Genomic DNA, 20,870 nt, shown 5'->3' on the forward strand with positions numbered 1-20,870 from the left:
TAAATAATAATATATTTCAATTCCGCAAGAATGAACTAATTAAATGTTTATTTACATTGTAATCTTAATTTCAACTTTCATAATGTAATGTACACTGAAATTCTTTAAAAAATCTTTGTAGAAATACCATGCAGTAAATAATAATTTTAGTTTTGTTCATATTATACCATTTGTATAATTTTTTCATTTCAGATCTACAAATTAATTTTTCAGAATGTAATAAAATTAGTTTTGTGACACTGTTTTTCTATGAATTGAAGTTGATTTTTTACTTAATATTGTAATTTATCGTAAAATTTATGTCCTGTGTATGATGGGATGTTACTTCTATATATGAGAACATAGATGTAATATTAATATTTAGTAATACATAATTCATTGTTAATACGTCCTAGCTCAGAAATTTTAACTCAGATTTTTTAGAATATCTATAGGCTTTTGTGTTTAGTTTAGGTGTGAAACATGATTTCTTACAAATCATTCAGTAAAAAAAAAAAGAATCGTAATATAACATAAGTCATTTTCGTTTGTCGACACAATTATGTACAATGATTTACTCACAAGGTGAAACAATTAAAGATAATATGATTTATAAATGTAATTTTGTACTTCACAGATTTCTTATAGGGAAAAGTATATTTAATTTATTTGTACATGGATGTGTACACAATGCTTTTCAACACAATAATATCCAAGAGAAGCGAGTCGAAAATAAAATTAAAAATAACACAATGAGTTTGTGAAACCTTACTTGCAGTTTTTAGTGAGTGTAACAGAAAAAATTGTGGCTTGTTTTGTGAGCTTTATTAATACAAGAAAATGCGTGGATATTGAGTAATTTACACTATCTGACCTAGTCAACAGTGGCCTTATCGGTTAAATTGCAATACAACGGTTTAAATAGTACCCAAAGAAATTATTAGCCTTATTACACACATTTATAAACAGCATGTCCTTTTATTTACATCACAGATTGTCCAACTTGAAACCAACTGGCTTTATCTCATGTCCCTTCATTCCCATTTTGGCACCGAAAACCAACACTCATTAAAATAAATATTGCGAATCAAATATACCTGATACCCTGTCGACCAGGATAAACGTCAGAGGAGACATATTTTTTAAATACATCTTGCCTCAGAACCTACTATTATGGAAATCGAGATTTTCACTTCTGACAATAATTTAAATAACAAAAGTTCAATAATGCAAAACTATTTAACAACACTAGAATACTTTCGATGTTACGATTGCGTGTCAAATCACAATAACTTTTACTTCAATACCTAACAATTTTGACGTTTCACAGCACTCCCGCGAATTTTCGCCATTTGTTATTTTTTTCGTGAAACGCGATGTTGATAAAAGCGGTTTCTTCCGTACCGCAAATATGTAAAGAGGAAGAAAACCAAGTCTAAAAGGTTTGCGTCTCGATTAAATATATTAATTTTATTTCCACGCGAGCGGCTTTGTTTTATTTTTTCAGTTAAACGTAAAACTCACGTTTTTATCAGTTTTTACACAATAAATTGCACTGGTATTTATCTAACTGTTTTTATGGTTGAATTTACACATTTTGCGGTATTCCTCCAGCGGTGGAAGCGTTGTTGGTGATGTTCATGGCTAGCGCGTGGGCGGTGTCTCCGCTGACGGAGTAGTTGTGAGCCACGTCGGCAGAGGGCTGGTCGTGCGCCGCAGGCGGGTTTTCTTGCGGCATTAGCAGCCTGTGAGGAAACCCGAAGAGTTGAGATCACTGCAGCCGCGGCCAGTAGTTAGATGTTAGGTCAGGGCCTTGAGAGGGAATCTGCACGGGAACAGAGACTCCAGCGGAGATTACACCTGAAATAAAAATAAAGATTAGTGACAATTCCAAAAATAAATGAAATTCTTATTGCCGGATAATTTGATATCAAAATACAATAATAACATTTCTACTACCTCTGAACAGGCTCAGCTTAGGTTTTTATACAAAAAAGATTATTTTTAACTGTGCAACTATGTATTTTTGGAAAGTAGAAAAATAATTAATGTACTTGAAACGAAAAATGAGACATGACGCCATATTGATTGTTTAATATTATTTTCTAATTTTGAACACCAAAAATATTTCGAAGAAGGGTATTTGAAATATTAATTTATGTATTTTTTTAAATCCATTAAAACATAAACATAAGATTTTGTGGATTATTTGCGGTAGGTACCTTTTTACAAGCATTAGGTATTTCGCAGCTGGAAACATTATATTATTTGGGAAGGTACCGGGTAATAATTCTGTTTTATACCAGACAGCGAACTTCTTTGATTTAATTCAAATCCAGAATGGAAATCTGATAGGAAATTGGCTCCGTAATCTGCTTATCTTCGCTGAAAAATACGTCCCAGGAGCACAGATGCGCGAGGAGGTACCAGGAGCGGAAGGGTAGAAGAGGTACTACTAGATGGTAGTAGGTGTGTGACGGATTTAGCCGGCAGTGTTGGGAACGTTGGAAATTACCATTAAACGAAGCGCACAACCGCCTTACCCCAGCAAACCTACCCCCGTAAAGCTACCCTTTCAGTGCGCGGGCCGCCAGCCACCGCTAAACCTACCCGCTTTTCAACAAACTAACATTTATTGTTCAAACTAGACAAACTATAATTATTGCAACCCACAAGTACAAACAGATTTTTTTCTGAATTAAGTGGTGAATTCAATTAATGTCTACATATATAATATAAAGTGCCAGGATTCGAGTGGAAAATTGTATTTTTAGGTAGGTACCTGTAGTAAATTCTGCACGAAAACCTGCATTTATTTCTTATTAATTTTAGCTGTAAACGAGACAGCATTATTTTTTTATTAACGGTTAGGTTGGTTCTAAAAACGAAATCATGTAGCACTTGCATTCTTCGTACAATATAGTCACTACGCGAATATAGTATCTATCGATGGTGGAGTTTACGGTTGGCGTGTAATGATTATACTGTTTTCTATTTTTTTTTATTTGTCTTGTTAAATTTAAAATTAAAATTGATGTATACCTCAATAGAATAGAGATTTACCTACTGTGGTTTTCAAATGTCTTATGCGAGAATGATGTGTCGGTTATTAATTAGAGAGGAGAAGTAAGGTTCCCTAGGCATTTTAAAAATATAAATATAGTATCTACACATTATATATTGCGAGAAAAAAGATAATTGTTAGTATTATACAATAAAGGATATATATTCTGTATCAGAAAACGTGCTATTCGCAACGTCCATATAACGTCTGTAAAAATAATACAGTAATCAAATGAGTAAGGTGGTGAGTAGGTATGTACTAAACCCCTAAAATATTGGTATGTATTTACCTTTTTCCACACAAAGGCAAAGATAATTGAATTCCCCACCGCATGGAAATGCGAAGATTTTTTTATAATAAATTGAAATGACCGTTTCGGTGACAGCTATTTGTTTAAATGTATTAAAGCCATTTTGGCGCGGTTTCTGCGCGGCCGCGTCCGCCCCCGCCACGCACATTCCGGCTGCCATTGCGTTTTACATTTTAATGCCGGTGTCCCAAAAAGGATTGAAATTTCTCTGTGTACGCGGCTCACATAAAATATTTTACATGGCAAATGGGAAATGTCACTTTCAGCGCCATTTTTGCTCGCCGCGCCACTTCCGACGCCGGGCGGGAATTGAAAAACGTGAAAAAAAACTTCCTGTTGTGGCGCGTTGACCGGGAACAATCTCATTTTGCTGGCTGCGTGGGTTCGGAATACGGGTGTTGCCATGTTTTATACAATTTCCATTCTTGCCAGCTTCCGAGCTTTCCTTCCATGAATTATTATATTTTCCTCGGCACACCGTGGCGGTTTTTTTTTCTCTTTTTTTCGCCCGGGCATTATTTCAGATTTGCACGGGGAGCGAAGAATGAATGATTTCCATAATTTTAATGGAATATGTATAAGCTGAAATGTGGGAAATTTACATACGCGCACATTTAATATTAAAGTGAACGGAGAAACTCGGGGCTTTGCTTGGGAAAAATAAATAAAATCTCTGAATTTTGCGTTACAAGTTATGCTCCTACTGTAAATAAGTTTATTCTATGCGAGTTTTTTTGTTGTTTTGTGAACATTGGAGCAGATTCCTATCTATACAAATACATTGGAATTCAATATCATTTATATACAATCGTTTGCTCTGATCAGAGTTTTTCGAATGTTTATTTTACGTTGTGAAATTGTGAAAATATTGATGGATTTGGGATCTCTGATTTCGGATTCAACAGACGAGGAGCATTGAGAAATGAAGCTGAACACTTAAGAAGAGACACGAAGGACTGGGTGTGAGAGAATGATATGGGTGGGAAAGGTGTAGTGGTCAGTGATGTTTGAAAATCAAGGAGGAAATTTAGGGTAGTGAACACGAAGGTGTTAGATTGGAAAAGTGATCACGCAGGAGTGTAAAGTGGACTCGAGAGATCGGTTAATTATAGCTAGGTGGTTAATTCTACTGAACACGAAAGCGTGAACGGATCAGTAAACAATGTAAATGGCCAGTGGATAAAGAGGTATTAAAAGTGGACGTAGAAGAGATAGCAGTAGACATGGTGACAAGTGCATACGGAGTTGTAAAGAGAGGAGATAGTAGAGTGGAATGGAGAGTAAATAGTGGGATTCATGAACAATCAACGTGAACAAGTGAAAAGTGGATATGGAGGCGTGGGGAGTAAACAGTGAACAGGGATGGGTATATTGTAGGTATATAAAATGCTGGAATGGACAGTAGATAGATACGAAGGAGTGAACAGTAGAAATGGAGGCGTAGACAGTTGCTACGGGTGAGTAACCACTGGACATTCAAGAGTAAAACATGCAAATGGATGGGAATAATATAAAACTCTGCACGGTGGAATGAACAGCAAATATGAACGAGTCAACAGTGGATTAGAGAGGGTGATCAGTGGAAGCTGGTAGGCAGGTACACTTCAAGGAGCATAATTGAAAGGAGTAATAGGAAAAATCACTGCCATTTCCGTAGGCGCCTGCAGTTGTTGGGAGTGGAAAGCACCAACAGATACAACTCAAATTCACCAGTGGTGCCATTGTCCCGCCCTGATGGGAACAATACTTGATAAGAGACATAACCACATATCTAATGTCAACTCACCCTGGTGAACTTTATCAAAGCGATAGAGTTACTGTTATAGAAGGTGGGATGGGAGAACTGGAACTATCCGTAAACCAGAACCGTAACCCGCTTTAATAAATAACCTTTTTAAGTTTATACTTATCAATATAATATTTAATCACTGAAGAAGAAGATAATATTAATACATCTAAACGAAACATGAAACAGAACAAGACACATAAAATTTTTAAAAAAAGATAACGGTCGCAACTGGCCATTGTGACCTAATTGTTCGATTGCCAGTTGCGACCGTAACCTTTTAAAAAAAATTCTGTGTCTTTATCTGTTTCATGTTAGGTTTAGATTATTAGTATTATATTCTTCTTCAGTGATAAATGAGTAAGAATTCAATTTACCTGTGCTTCCAGCGGAGGGCGGCCCACCGTAAGACGGGTGCCCGCCAAGCTGCGGCTGCTGGTGGGCGGCGGCGGGGCACGGCGGGCGGGGATAGCCGCCCAGACCGTGGATGGCCTCGGGGAACATGTAGGGATAACCGGAATCACGCTGCTGCAGGCAACTACTGCCGGACATGGAACTGCAAGAAAGGCCAAGGTTTAGTAAATAAGAAAACAACGCGTAATCAGATGAACGCATTGCGAGACAAGAGACAAGAAAGACAGATATGACCTAAAATAATCGGACCAGATATGACAAAAGTACATATAATGCCCGCTTCACGCTTTCTGATCAGAAATTAAAGAGGTCTACAGAGTGACTCCTGAGAATGTATCTTGATGTCCAACCCCTAGTAGGTGCTATATTTGGACATCAAGGGTCCCCTACCGTGTGATAGAAGTAAGCAGTTATCGGAATACCTATCAAATCGCCCTTCAGATGATATACAAAACTGACCTACGTAATAGAGAAATGATAATGACAGGCATTTAAAGTGGCACTGAGATTTTTTCCGAGAAGTCGACTTCGCGAGACGAAATTACTAGAAACCTACAGGCAAATCATTTTAAAGGATACTTTTAAATTTATTTGTGTACACTGACAGTTTCCTTTTCAAACTATTTTGAAGCACTCACCATCAGCCACCTCTTACCCCGCAAACGCCCAAAGATACTGAGTAAGTAGCGAGGTTTATTAATTCCATTTAATTTTAAACTCGCGATTTAATCCGACAATATGATTTTTAAGTTTTTGTTTCGTTCTTTGGCTTCCTCACAAAAAAGTTATTATTAAATTGAATTATCTTTTGATCCATCCAAGTGTTTTTGTTTATTGTAGCCAAGTTTAATTCGTAGAACTCAATTTTTATTTCAGTTTTTCTTTTTATATTTCAATAACATTATTATTATATAATTTAAAAAACTGCTTATCTATAAACAATTTATGAGGTGTAATTATTACTAAGCTTGATAGCTGTTTCGCTGACAGCTGTTTCGCCTACTGAAGGCATTACCAAACCGTTTGTTGTTTGTGATGGCAAAATATTAATTAAAAAAAAAAATTTGCAGAAAGAAGACTATCCTCGCTGAATATTTTAGATTTTATCAGCATAGTCCGTAAAACAGTTAAAATTGTATCTATGTTTCATCACAATCACCAATCAGGTGATTATTGAATTTCATTCTGAAATTTTATTTTTTAATTGGAGTCATTATCCGATCTAGCCTCCAGCCCCACGAAATCAATTTATCTGAATGTTTGTTATTTCCACTACAAAACGAGCGCCCGATGATAAATAACAAAGCAGAGTGTAAAACAATTGGGTAAAGTTTCATCAATGGACGCAATTTGGCAAAGTTTGCCTTAGCAGATAAAAGCGATGACTGCCATAAAAACGAGTAAGAATAATGTCCTAAAGTTCTTGGTTCTTTCTTCTATCGGAGTGTCCTTTTCTCTCTGCCTTAAGGTTATTTTTCTCTCTTACCAGGTAACTAAAACAACTTCCTTTCAGGTTTCTGCGCCATTAGTCAATTATTTAATTAATCCTACCCCTCGCAGTAGGTTGTCTCGACTCTCGCAGATATTCCAACATTTGTTCTGCAGCCCTTGTAATATTATTCTGTGTTCCGTTTTCAGGATTTTCAGGAACAATTGAAGGTTTCACGGTTCGGTAGGTAATTTAGAAGTCAGTTACCGACTGAATTTCAGGATTTTGCAAACGTTTTGTTTGGACGGATCGATAATTTATATTACGGCTATGTTGGGGAAGAATTGAAACTATGAAATGATTTAACATGATAAAGTACCTTAATACTATTTATGAGTAACAAAAAACCGTAAAAATCTTGAGAAAAGTGAACAGCTGATATTTTTGATAGAATTGTTATAAGAGTTATTAATATTTTTATTTTGATTCGTAGTGGAATTCCATTATTATCATTTATTAAAACAATTTAAACTATTGTCCAATTTTTTAATAAATTTTATCAAAATTAAAAAAAAAATTTATACCCATTTTAAAAAGCGAATGAAAGTTTTAAATTGTTTTGATAAATCATAATAAAAAAATATTATTTTATGTTATTTATTTATGAAACTATTGATGTGACTGCTCATTTGTTACATAATGCTTATAGTGCTATTTATATAGATATTTGTACAATTCTGTTAGTTTAACCCAGTGAATGCCAAACTGTGTTCCGCAGCATACTAGTGTGCCTCAAGAAATCTCAGGTGTGTCGCGAAGGAAGAAGCACCCAAACCGTTCATTTTAAATAATTCCTATTAAATTTGAATGTCTTCAATTTTAAATAAATTCAATATCTACATGTTCAAATAAATATTAGTCACGTTCGTATATAGTGGTCGACGCTACACAGTGATACAGCGCGTGTGAGTGAGTGAGTGAGCACGCACACCCGCTTTGTAAAGCACTACCACACTAACAAATGAGGACATTTTAATAGATCAAGGACTCTGTGAAAAAACCTCATATTCTGAGCTAAAGGTGTCAACATTTTGTATATTGCTTTGAAGTCAATATCCTCTATTGGCTACAATAGCGATTAAATCTCTGTTGAAGTTTGGATCGTCGTATCTTTGCGAATTTGTTTTTTCAGAGCTCGTTAAAATGGAATCCGAAAAACGACAGCTGTTATAGAGGATTTACGTGTTAGTTTGTCTAATTTAATTATTTCTAAAATTCAATTGCATCTATCTTACTAATAAAATTATTACCACCTTAATACATATATGTTGATAAAATATTAAATAAATTTGTTACCTATACTATGATTTCCTTTATTCATATCAATAAAGTACATTTACAAAAAAGGCATCTTTATTTGGTGTGCCGCGGAACTATCCCTTTCACAAGTGTGCCGTGAAGTAACAAAGGTTGGCAGACACTGGTTTAACCTATTGATATAAATGTTTATTTATCATTATCCTTACTCTTAATATATAGAGGTACCGTTTGAAAACGTTCCATTTTATTACATATTATTATATCGTCGTCAAAATGTACCTGCTGACAAACCACAAAAGAAGTTCAGCAGGTTTAAATGATAATAAAGAAAAAAAAGGCAAAGACAAAATATTTTTGTTACCTCACAAGTTTGCCTAAGAATCCCCCAATCAAGGAATATTATGATGTTGATGAAGTGCGTCGGGAGGAAATTAAGTGGAAAGTTAGTGTAATGTTTAGTATTTTTTGGTCACTGAGTGAATAATACAAAGATTCCGATATGAAGAATATTATTTTTTAATGTTCAACTTGAGCGGCAGTTTAAAAGGAAGAGAGCACTATGCGTACAGATCTTGTATACCTTCATTCTCATCCGTGCATTGATCCGAAACAATCTCCGATCTACGTTAATAATAGTTAAAAAGTATCCTGTATTGTGGTCACTTAACACAGCCAAAGCCACTTCGAGAGATGTTTCCAGTCTAATTGATGTTCTCTCACCAGAACAATACCGAGAGGTATCTACTACTCGTGTTTATAGAGGAAAACAAGTTTTTATGAATCATACACGGGATGCCTCAAGGTTTCCGGCAGGGCCTTAGAATGTTTGGGAATTTAAGAAAAGAAGAAGAAACCCAAATTTTGAAGAGCCAAGCTATTTGAGCACAAGAACGAGTCGCAAAAATCGTCACCACTTTGGAACGAATTGTAATAGTCCACTACGACTATATTACGATAAAGCTAACTGCTCTGCCATGGAGATCGTTAAATTGGACTCAAAAGCTGGCAGATCATCCCACAGTCTATTGGACACAAAAACTAGCCACAAAGATCTTGAACTCTGGAATGAAATACAAGTTCACAATGACAAGAAAAATTTCTGTCGAAAGAGATAGAAAGGGCATAGAAAAGAGTTAAAAGTAAGTAAGTGAAAAAATAATCACAGTGCTCTAGTAAGAAATATTCTTACAAGTACCTGTAAGTATCGGCCATCGTGGCGATGGGCTGTGGGATGGAGGGGTACATGGAGTTGAAGCCCGCGTTGAGGTTGAGCCGGGGGCCCGGGGGCGCCGGGGGACTGGAGGCCGGGCCCGTACTGGGCGGGGGGCCTCCGGGCTCGGCCCTTCGCTGGGTGCGGAGCTTCTCCTCGCGGCGCCATTTGGCTCGGCGATTGCTGAACCATACCTGTTGAAAATGTTTGTGGTTAGTTTGCGTTACATGATTATTATAATTATTAGGGCACTGCCGCTGAGAGGTTAATTTTTGTGAAAGTTCCCGAAGTTATAACAGTGGATAATCAACAAATTTGGAAAAATAAAGGAAAATTAAAGGAAAATTAAAATTAAAATTTTTTATTTATCAACACTTCTTTTTATTAGTTGTGTTATCCGGTGTAACCTTTCTGTATCAAAGCGTTCTATCATGTTTAATTAAACGATAAATATATTATCTTGTACGTCATATAAATATTATGAAAACTATACTAAGTACTTAAATATCTACCCTCACGGAGAAAACTTACTGGTATAAAATAATAGTAATTTATTTAAAATCTGGTCAAATTATTCGTATTCCTGTAAAAAACGGGACTACAGGCCTTCAAAGAATAAATTATCAGGTTTCCTAACAAGGATATCGGAACACATTCATAAAAATTCTAATATTGTAACATTTTGTCATTATATTTATCAGGCAAAGGACACCTGCATGAACACGTGTTTTGATATATTCTGAATAAACTAATATTTTAATAGGAAATGGATTATAATCAAGTTTTAACAGCATTTAAATACATCAGCCAAAATCACTTTTCTACGTGCACTGACATTTTTATAATTTTTTGATAGTTCTTGTTAGGTTTTCATTAAAAATCTTGTTTACCTGTTAACTTACCTTTATTAATTCATAAACGTACCATCTTCGGTGATTGAATTTTGGTATAATTATTTATTAACATCTTACTTACCTAGAATCACGTTTCCCTATAGATAATCAATGAGATAAATGCAGCCCATTCTCTCGACATCGCTGGACTAGAGGGATCTTATTTTTTTTGTTTACTCTGAATATTCCATCTGGTGGAATTATATATTTATGTACGCACCATTCAAAATATGGATTCTTGTAATATTCCAATTCTTATCATTATCCCAAAATGTCCTTATAGAACAAAATTATTTGAGTTGTACTGCGTGTAAAATTGGTATGTTTCAACCATTTGGAATCCATTTAACAATATTCATGAAAAATCTATCGAGCAAATCCAACATAAATTTTTACGAAACATAAATTATAGATTAGAAATTCCTATAGAAAACATTGACTACACCTCACTGTTGAAAGTCACAGGCCTTGCCACATTAAAAGATAGAAGAATATGTTCTGATCTATATTTTCTTTATAAAATTGTTAATAACATGTTTGACTCCGCTAAACTCTTTAGGCTAATTGACTTTCATGTGCCTAGTAGAACGGTTCGTCAGAAGGTACCTTACCATTGTAAAATTGCAGGTACCAAAGTAGAAATAAATTTAGTAATGAACCGGCTGCACGGTGCAGGGAATAAATATCACATGAACACCAACGGTACTGAATGTCTATCAGCCTATAAAAACATTGTTATTAAATCTGTATGTCTATCTTGATAGCTTTGTAATGTTTATAAATTTTCAATGTATCCAAATTTATACAAATGTGCATCCTGTAGTTTACTCTGTTTGATGCTTTAAGTTAATATTTCTGTATTTGGTAAATATTTTAATTGTTATATCTCTTTTACTCTCTGATAACACCAAATGTATTTTTAATTGTATTATATGTAAAAGCCCTAATTGGGCGTGTACAAACAAATAAATAAATAAACTTGCCTATTTGCACAGGTGAATTATCAAACTCTTATTTAATAATTCATTTGAATATTACAGTTGTAAATCTACATTAATATCATTATTCTTGCACCTCGTCCAAGGTTGATGGGCAGAGGAAGCAACCCGTGTAAAGTTCCTTGGATCGCCGCACGGCCGCGCAGCGCTGACAAATGATGGTTCTCGCTTTCCGCCAACAGGGAGCGGAAGTTCCAAATTCAAAAAGCGAATCTGACAGCCGGAATAAATAGACATTTTTCCGAATTTTGATTTTTTGAACGAATGAGCGTAGTCCAAGGGATTATTAATAGTGCGAGACGTAATATTGTAACTACTTAATATATTATGTTAAAGCTGCTGTGATAGACTTTATCGTGCTTCGGAACTTTTGTAATAATTACAATTAAACTACATCAGTTTCCAGTATACAGTAGTTAAGATTAATTTTAATTTATATCAAAAGCACCCTAAATGCTTCAAAAAAGGAATATGGATTACACATTACGTCCAATCCGTTCGATGATTGTGCCAGAGGCTGCGAAATTTGAACAAGTTAAAAAAAGTTTGAGGTCAAGACAACGATTCTCTCTCCTTAACCGAATCTTCCACCAATATAATATTGTGTTCCACATTTTTCAATTGAAAAAAGATTTCCAAAACAGAGTTCTTAAATCTCGGGTGACGCCGGGTAGTGTGGTAAAATATAAAATCAGTGTCCTTTTAACCAACTCTGGCTGTGAGTGTCTAAAATATTTGGAATGATAAAAATGTACGATTTATAGTTTCAAAAATCATTATTTAAATTGTGTCCAAAGTTCGTAAAATTCACAAATTCTCTACTCTTTTTCCTCTAGTCCGAAATGAATGTAACAAATGCGTCGTAAAAAATATATATGATTTTCGTTTGTAAAAAAATGCGTATCCCAAAAAAAGCGGGTGGCGGTATGAAATATGACAACACGAAAAATAAAAATGGCGACACGCTTTATCAATGGCGGACGGAAGTGAGTCCTCCCGCCCTTTCGGGCGCGCGGCCGCTGACAGGGGCTGCGACGTGCTTCCGGTCGACGCCCAAATAAAATGGGGGGTTTTTATGGAAATTTCCCAGCAAACATATTATATTATAATATGAGTTAGTGCTGAAAGTTCTGACGGCCCCAGGGCCCTCACGATTGGGTGATTTCGACTGCGGAACGGTCGAATGCTCAGGATATTTTCTTTATATACGAGGAAGAAAATAAAAGAACAGCAAGCTAAGCGTAAGAATTGTAAAAAATAAACATTTATTGTGTTCACAGCTAAAACTTCTCTGTTTGACATAATTTTACAATTTTCTATTGAATCCTAATTGTTAAAGAGAAAAGGTATTTGTCAAACGATGAAATCTAGCGTAACAGTAATATAACCCCTTTTTAGACGAGTATTTTGTGGTCAATGGTAACTAATTTCGCCTCACTTCATTATTACGATCTTGAGTTACGGAGCTTTGATTTGGTATTATTTTCAAACTGACAAAAAATGAGACAAAATGTGTTACGACTATTTCCACGTTTTTCATTATTATTTTACAATAATTAAGATTATTCTTTGTAACTATATATAACTATAAATGATCAAGAAAGTAAGAAAAGAAATATGCAATCAAGGAGTTTAAATATTATGTATAGAACAATGTTTACTTTGCAAGGTAAAATTCTTCATGAACTTATTGTTTATCGCATAAATTCCAATGCTTAGTGATCGAAAAAGTTATATAAAAGTAAACGATATTTATAGAACTATTTTCCAAGATAAATTTGTTTTAATAAATATATTTTTAAATTTAAACTCTCTAAAAATACATCTTCGTGGGGGATTGAATAAATAAATTCGTTGGAATTTACTATCGAGCGATTTTTTCCATTAGATTATTGTTTATTTAGTTTGAAGAGCAATCTAATTTTCTGTTTTATTTTAGTCGAAAAATTTCCCCTTCCCACCCCAAACGGAACTGCCCCCTTCGGTGATTTATATTAGGAATTAATAACAAAGGTTCCACCGGCCTACTTGTCTCATTTGAATTTTAAAATATTTTTAACTTCAGCTCTCTGCAAATGTGACAAAAAGTTTAAATTTATTTACATTTTTGTCACTTTGATACAAATATGAGAAGATTTTCTTAATTTTATTTAAGGAGTTTCCCGAAGAAGGACCAAATTCCACTGAATTACTATAAAAAACAATCTTTGTTACTGAAAACCTAAGTGCCCGTTTGCCGGTACCTTATTTGTAATGTGTGTCCTCCATCAAAGTGCAAGTAACGTTTTTTGCTTATAATAATGCTAGTGGGAGGAATTCAAATATTGTCAGGTTTCGCGTATCCCGAGAATTTTTATAACTCTCATAATAATTTGTTTCGTAATAAAAATATCTCGTTTATTCTATGATGTTCTACATTTTTCAAACAATTTAAAAAAGCCTTTAAAAATGATTTTTTAAGCAGGCGTTAACTGTATTTTGCAATTACAATAAAAGCCTTGATAAGTTTATTTATATTAATTGTTACTACTAGTAAATCTTGTTTACAATCCATTTTACGTAATTTCTAAGATTTTTAAAACCTCGTTATAGTTATTATTTTCTAGCTTTGTAAATCGTCCTTGAAGGAACTCATAAAAATGGCAATGCTTTGCAACGGCCAATCGTCGTTTTTATAAATATTATCAGTAAAACAATAAATGACATCTTTTGACACCAATGCCTATTTAAAACTTCCATAATATTTAGAATTGAAACACCGGTAGTCAGGTAAATTCTTTCAGGCGCCATGCTTCCCTGTGTTCCACTGCAGGTAGGGGTGTTTGGTTGGGTGGTAGGCTATACCAGTTAGGATAGGATTGGGTAAGGGGGTGGTGGTACCTACTCCCCGCGTAGTACATGCTGAAAGCAGCCCCTGAAAGATCAATAACGCGCGGGAACATGCGTCGAGACGCACGCACAGCGACGGCGAGTGCTTTTTCGACGTCTAAATATTTGAATTTCGAATGCAGGCAAATAAAATTAATTGATAAAATTATATCTATTACATGAAACACAAACTTTTCATTGAATGAATTTAAAAGGTGAGTTGAATTCAACGTTATAATCATCTTTGGAAATAATTTGGCGTTTGAATCAATTGCTAGCTTTTTTACCCAGCCTATCCAAGTCAAAACACTTTTTTATAATTAAAAACAAATTATTGAAAACAACTTTTACGAACAACAGTTCTTGTATTCTCTTGGGTCTAGATTTTTCAAAACATCACAGTTCTTGATAGAATCAAAGTTGAGAGCTAAAAACTGTTGTGTTAGTTAAGAAACATTACACAAAAATATGTAAATTTCATCATGCCAGAGCTAATTTCCTGATAGCTATATGAGATGTTTGAGCAGATTATGTGTTTTTTTTATAGTTAAGATCGTTAAATATATAAGAAAAAATCCTGATACCTTCTATAATATTATTTTTGAAATAGTTGACCAAGACGAGATGTTCTTACAATATATTTGAGATTGTATGTTTTATCAACTTAGATCTGATTTATTTTACAAAAATACATATATTCATTAGTCTAAAAACAAAATTTCGCAAGTAATGTAACGTAATAAATAACCACCACATTCGTCAAACAAAATATGACTTGTGATAAATAAATAATACACCGATTGCTACGCCGACCAGTACGACACTGCGCTGTTCCACCGCCACGCGTAGAGCGACTGCTACGCCGTAGTCACCAGCAGTCACTACAGCCAGCAGCGGTGTAGACGCGCGCTAGCAGTATGGTCATAGCCGTATCACATGGCTTCCGACTACGCAAATATTGTAGCGGTTGGAGCGAATCAAGGAACATTTCAAAATGTACAGAAATTTCGGAGTTTGGCCATAAAGAATATTTTATTATGGTTATATCGATGCTGTATTAAGTCAATGATATAGTTAGACAAATTCTATAAGATAAAAATGTATTATGTAAAATATTGATCAGATACTATGTACAAGAGTAAACTTTTTGTTGTTGTTGTAATTATTGTGCAGATTACATACAGAGTACATTGTCAAATTAATTATTCATTTATAGTACAAGATTTCTTATTTTAACATTCTTAAAATTTGTTAACAAGAAAGTTTTAAATTTATTTAAAGAATAATCAAATATATTAAGACTTGTCTTCGAAATTTAATTCAATAGCACAATTTCACTTGTCAAGCTAAGCTGTGCTATAACATCTGTTCTGCCGTGCGGTATCACCTTGAACAAGCCGTGGTGACGACTACGAATCTTTACCGATTTGAAAGGAAACTGATGTCTCCATCTTATAAGACTTTTTGATACCTAGGTTTCATTTCAGGGAAACAAATGAAATTCACTCCCTTTTAAGAAAGATTGGCAAATATAAAAACAATAGGGATATGATTAAAACACACTTTTAATAGAAAAAACTTCTTCCAGGTAGATAAAAAGAAGGATTTCAGTTTCCGGAAATGGAAAATAATGCATTTAAATAGTTATTTTGTACTAGGAACCTTAACTCTCGTCCAAATTTTTCACACAATCAGTTCCAATTATGAAAAACAAACCTAAAATGTAAAGCAATTATAAGCTTCATATTTCATTGAACCGGAGTTTCAGATATAGTCTTAACCGAAGTTATTATTAAAAAAAAGGTTTTCTCTTTCCTCATGGCCAACTAACAAATTTGTATAAATTAAATAGATGTAATATAGGTATAAATTAGTGTGGGTTTTATCTTTGAGGAATTTTTAGTTTTTTGTTAATAACTCAAAAGAAAACTTTTAGCTTAACACTTAAGAAAAGAAAACTATTATGTTTGGAACTCAAATAAAAAAAAAATTCCACTCGATAAAAGATAATCTACGTTCTTTTTATGAATTATTTTAATATCTCTAGAAAACTTCGATTGTAAATCTTATTGTAATTGACGTCTACAGTCCATAAATATCTTACGAATATAATTCAGGGTGGAAATAGAGAAATCCATAGATCTACTCACTCCCAGATATCATTTACCCAACCACCATTTTGTAAAAGGCCACCCTTACTGTTTAGTTTCCAGTTTTATTTTCGATTCATTTTTCTGGCATAAATTTACGACGAAGAAAATATACAAGCAACCCCCATAAAATACATATTCTTATTTTTGTTGAAAGAGGGTGAAGCCATGTTTACAAGGGGTAATAAAGTTCATACCGTTCGTTTTTTGTTTTATTATTTCGAAGTGTTTGTTTCCACGAGAAATTCACTCGCCTTTGGAAATTCTCCTTTTTGTTTATGATCGAAGAAATAGGATATTTTGGTTTGGTATTTTATAAAATATTATATATGCGAATAGTTTCAACGTGTAAACAATAAACCGTGTTATTTATAGATATTCGATTCAAACACAACCATCAATTTAAAAATAAGTGCATAGCGTATTTGTATTAGAAATTATGGATATTATTTAAATATTTTTGAAACTATTTTTGAAGGAAAATATCTACTTCACTAAAATAGTAATCATAGTGACAGTCATAAATAAAAATGTCATCAAAATGGAATATCATAGTAGCGGTATCAAATAGTGGAATATGGAATTATTTATGGAATTTCATTGTGACAGTGATAAATAGTGAATGTCCTCAATATGGAATTTCATAGTGACAGTGATAACTAGCGAATAATCTCAATTTGGAATTTCATTGTGACAGTGATAACTGGCGAATAATCTCAATTTGGAATTTCATTGTGACAGTGATAACTGGCGAATAATCTCCATTTGGAATTTCGTTGTGACAGTGGTAACTAGCGAATAATCTCAATTTGGAATCTCATTGTGACAGTGATAACTGGCGAATAATCTGAATTTGGAATATCATTGTGAGAGTGATAACTGGCGAATAATCTCCATTTGGAATTTCGTTGTGACAGTGGTAACTAGCGAATAATCTCAATTTGGAATCTCATTGTGACAGTGATAACTGGCGAATAATCTGAATTTGGAATATCATTGTGAGAGTGATAACTGGCGAATAATCTCCATTTGGAATTTCGTTGTGACAGTGGTAACTAGCGAATAATCTCAATTTGGAATCTCATTGTGACAGTGATAACTGGCGAATAATCTGAATTTGGAATATCATTGTGAGAGTGATAACTGGCGAATAATCTCCATTTGGAATTTCGTTGTGACAGTGGTAACTAGCGAATAATCTCAATTTGGAATCTCACTGTGACAGTGATAACTGGCGAATAATCTGAATTTGGTATATCATTGTGACAGTGATAACTGGCGAATAATCTCCATTTGGAATTTCGTTGTGACAGTGGTAACTAGCGAATAATCTCAATTTGGAATATTATTGTGACAGTGATAACTAGCGAATAATCTCAATTTGGAATTTTATTGTGACAGTGGTAAGTAGCGAATAATCTCAATTCTAAATTTCATAGTGACAGTGATAAATATTATTTGATCTGTGTTGGGTAAGGAACATTGTAGGAATAATTTTAAGAACATGATAACTAAAACTAAATTACCGTTAAGTGTATTATAGTAAAACGCATTTAAAGTGAAATGACACTCAACTGCCCTATATAAATGCTATGTAATTATTAATATTACTATAAATAGTTATTACCCTCGATATGTAATTTCATCGTAACAGTGATAAGAAGTAATGAATTTCCTCAATGTGCTCTGATCACATCTGCCCTGATGATGTACATTGTAATGCTATCCGAAACGTTGGTAAAAGAAGGAGGTAGCGCAACACTGCGTAATACCCCAAAACTAAATCACTGTAATACTTTTGGCCGTGAAAATCTCAAATCATATCTGTAATTGTTGTTTTAATGGTACTGAGGAAATGAGGGAAACTTCAGAGTCCGGGTCAACTTTGAATATGCTTTTTAAGAAAAAAAAGTGGCAAATCGGGGTCTTAAAGAGACTTATGCTGTAGGAGCCAGAGAATATGGAAACTGGTAAATTGTTACATTTAATAACGCACTTTCTTCAATTTATCTGTGGGTAATTCAAGATGAAGGAGTAAAATTGGTTACAAGTTGCAACGGATAAAGAAGGGAATAGAAAATGAAAAAAAAATTAAACAAGAAGTCCCTTGGCCCGCTATAGACTGTGGTCATCAAATAAGTGCAATACGGGGACGCATACACGAAAAAACTTACCGATAACAAATATTGCTAAATAATCTGGTCAAATAATTTGTATTCTTGTTAAAGACAGGCTTTTAAGGAATGAATTGACAGATTTCCTAACAAACTATCGGTAAAACACCAATGTGTTATGAGGATGTCGGAACACGTGTTGATAATTTTTTAAATATTTTCGCATAAGCGCAGCTGCATGAACACATATATTTATCAGGATAAGAGCAGCTGCAAGAACACGTGTTCAGATATATTCTGAATGTAATAATATTTTGTAAGGAAATGGCCTGGCATCACGTTTTTTAATAGCATTGTAGTAAATCAGCCATACTAATTTTTCTCCACGTAATCGTAATAATGGGACCATAATCCGATTCGAAAAATTTTATGAAATTAATATTAAAAATAAATTTTATTATGTAGTTGGTTCATATCAGTCATTTTATGAAAAAAAACATGCATTTTTTTATTTGCATGCCGCTTCTAAAAACATAAAAGTAGCATTCAAACCCTTCTGTTTGCTAATGTAGACCATATTCCTCTATTTAACTCTTTACTCAAGTGACAGACTTCACATGTAGGCTGTACCCCGTAGTCAGCGCAGCTTTTAGAGCAATCGGGTACAAGTGCGCAAATGTTGAAAGCATCACTCTTCGCCCGTTTTTACCCGGCAGCTTTATACACTCCTGGTACCTCTACTGGCTGCTTCTAGGGTGGGATAGGCTGTATTTGAAGGGTCTACACCTACACTCTATACCCTGTACACTGTACAGTGTGTACCTCCTGCCACCCCCACTACCTATAGGGTCGCCCTATTGGGTTAAGCGAGCCTGACGTGTTTACTTACGCATTTTAAAAAGGCTCTAATCAAATGCTTTTGATCCTTACCAATACGGTTTTTCAAACATGTTGTTTTCACACAGAAAGAGAAATTGCAAAAACACACAAATATAATATAGCACATATTGTGATTCGGCGCTGGGAAAAAACACTACAGTCACCATGCTGTAAGAATAGACAAATCGAATAAAAGCACGTTTTTCTGAGATCATATTATATATTGGCTAGATTTTATTGTCGTTGGTAGGTATTGTATTTTTTACAACATTTAATTGATTCAACAACGGCAATATTTGAAACAAGAAAAATGAAGTCTTGTCTAATTTTTTGACAGTAAATATAATTAAAAAACTTTGAGCTGAAAGCAGGTGTTTTTAATGAAAACATCTTAAAGAAAACGCCGTTTTGACCTCACGACATCAGAGTAAAAACAATTTTCATAACATTGTTCTTGCTGGTGGGTATTAATTTTATTTTAATGCCAATAACTCCCGGGGAAACATGTTTTCTTCTGTGTTTTCGAAATGCGTAAGATTTAATGTTTGAATATGGTTAAACCAAAGCCCAAAACTTAGCTTAAAATCTACAATAATAATGAAGCCTCAAAACACAAAATCTCTTAAAAAACACGACTTGTATTCCTCAAACCACCCTTATTTTCTTTGTCGTTTTACCCCATGTAAGCCACCATTTTCCAGCGAACATTTTCAACTTTAAATAATATGAAAGCCCGACTGGGGGGGTGCCGTCTGTGGGGTACTGGTTGTTGCCACTCGCCTCGTGAATGGGCCGATGTTAACCCAAAGATTCATTACTTATACAAATTAACGGGGAGGTTTGATGGATGTAGCGGATCGCTGCGGGGTTGCAAAACCCACATGCCGTGGTACCTACGTTCTCAACAGTGGCGTACAGTTATGCATGTTATGTTCATGCTTTGATACATGCCTAGGTATCAATAAATATTTTCAATGAGCCGAACAAAATTACAAACATTTTTTGGTACTCAAAACGGGTGGTCCATTTGATAGATTCAGATAACTTAACAAACGGATTTAGAGCATCATCTTGCACAGATGTCATGTGGGACAGCTGTACTTGTTCTTCAAGTATTTAACGGAACTGGCATCATCGATCCCTTCGGCACCGGTACTTAGTTGGGAAATTCGCCAAAAATTTGTAAACGATTGACATTTGTCACATGAGAACGGATCGTTTCTCGTTCTTGAGTTCAGCGGTGTTTCTTCCCTCCTACAATATTAGTTTTTTTAAGACCCATTTAGTATAGTTAATAAAATGACCGCACGCCCCTGCATCACACATTCAAGAGTTTGTTCGAGTAAAATGGCGCTCGGGGCAATGCGATGCTTGATGTTAGTTCGGGCAAATCTGTTTGTTTCATAGTACTACGAGCCGTGATTGCGATGTGCCAACCAACCAACCTTCCCATGAA

At 34.5% G+C, this 20,870-nt stretch overlaps 1 protein-coding gene across 1 annotated transcript in view; it reads right to left on the minus strand.

The window, feature by feature from the left end:
* Nucleotides 1-1,750: 1,750 nt before the first annotated feature.
* toy (paired box 6 protein twin of eyeless) overlaps nucleotides 1,751-20,870 on the minus strand; it is a 145,179-nt gene continuing 126,059 nt past the window's right edge. Inside the window, exons 7-9 of the mRNA XM_089644679.1 lie at nucleotides 9,498-9,706; nucleotides 5,517-5,695; nucleotides 1,751-1,839 (exon numbers count right to left, since the gene is read on the minus strand). Of these exons, the coding sequence (XP_089500805.1) occupies nucleotides 1,751-1,839; nucleotides 5,517-5,695; nucleotides 9,498-9,706 (477 nt within the window). The remainder of the gene's footprint in view (nucleotides 1,840-5,516; nucleotides 5,696-9,497; nucleotides 9,707-20,870) is intronic.

Source organism: Hesperophylax consimilis, chromosome 21 (genome assembly GCF_061612785.1).
Source record: "Hesperophylax consimilis isolate HC1 chromosome 21, BYU_Hcon_1.0, whole genome shotgun sequence".
Taxonomy (NCBI): domain Eukaryota; kingdom Metazoa; phylum Arthropoda; class Insecta; order Trichoptera; family Limnephilidae; genus Hesperophylax; species Hesperophylax consimilis.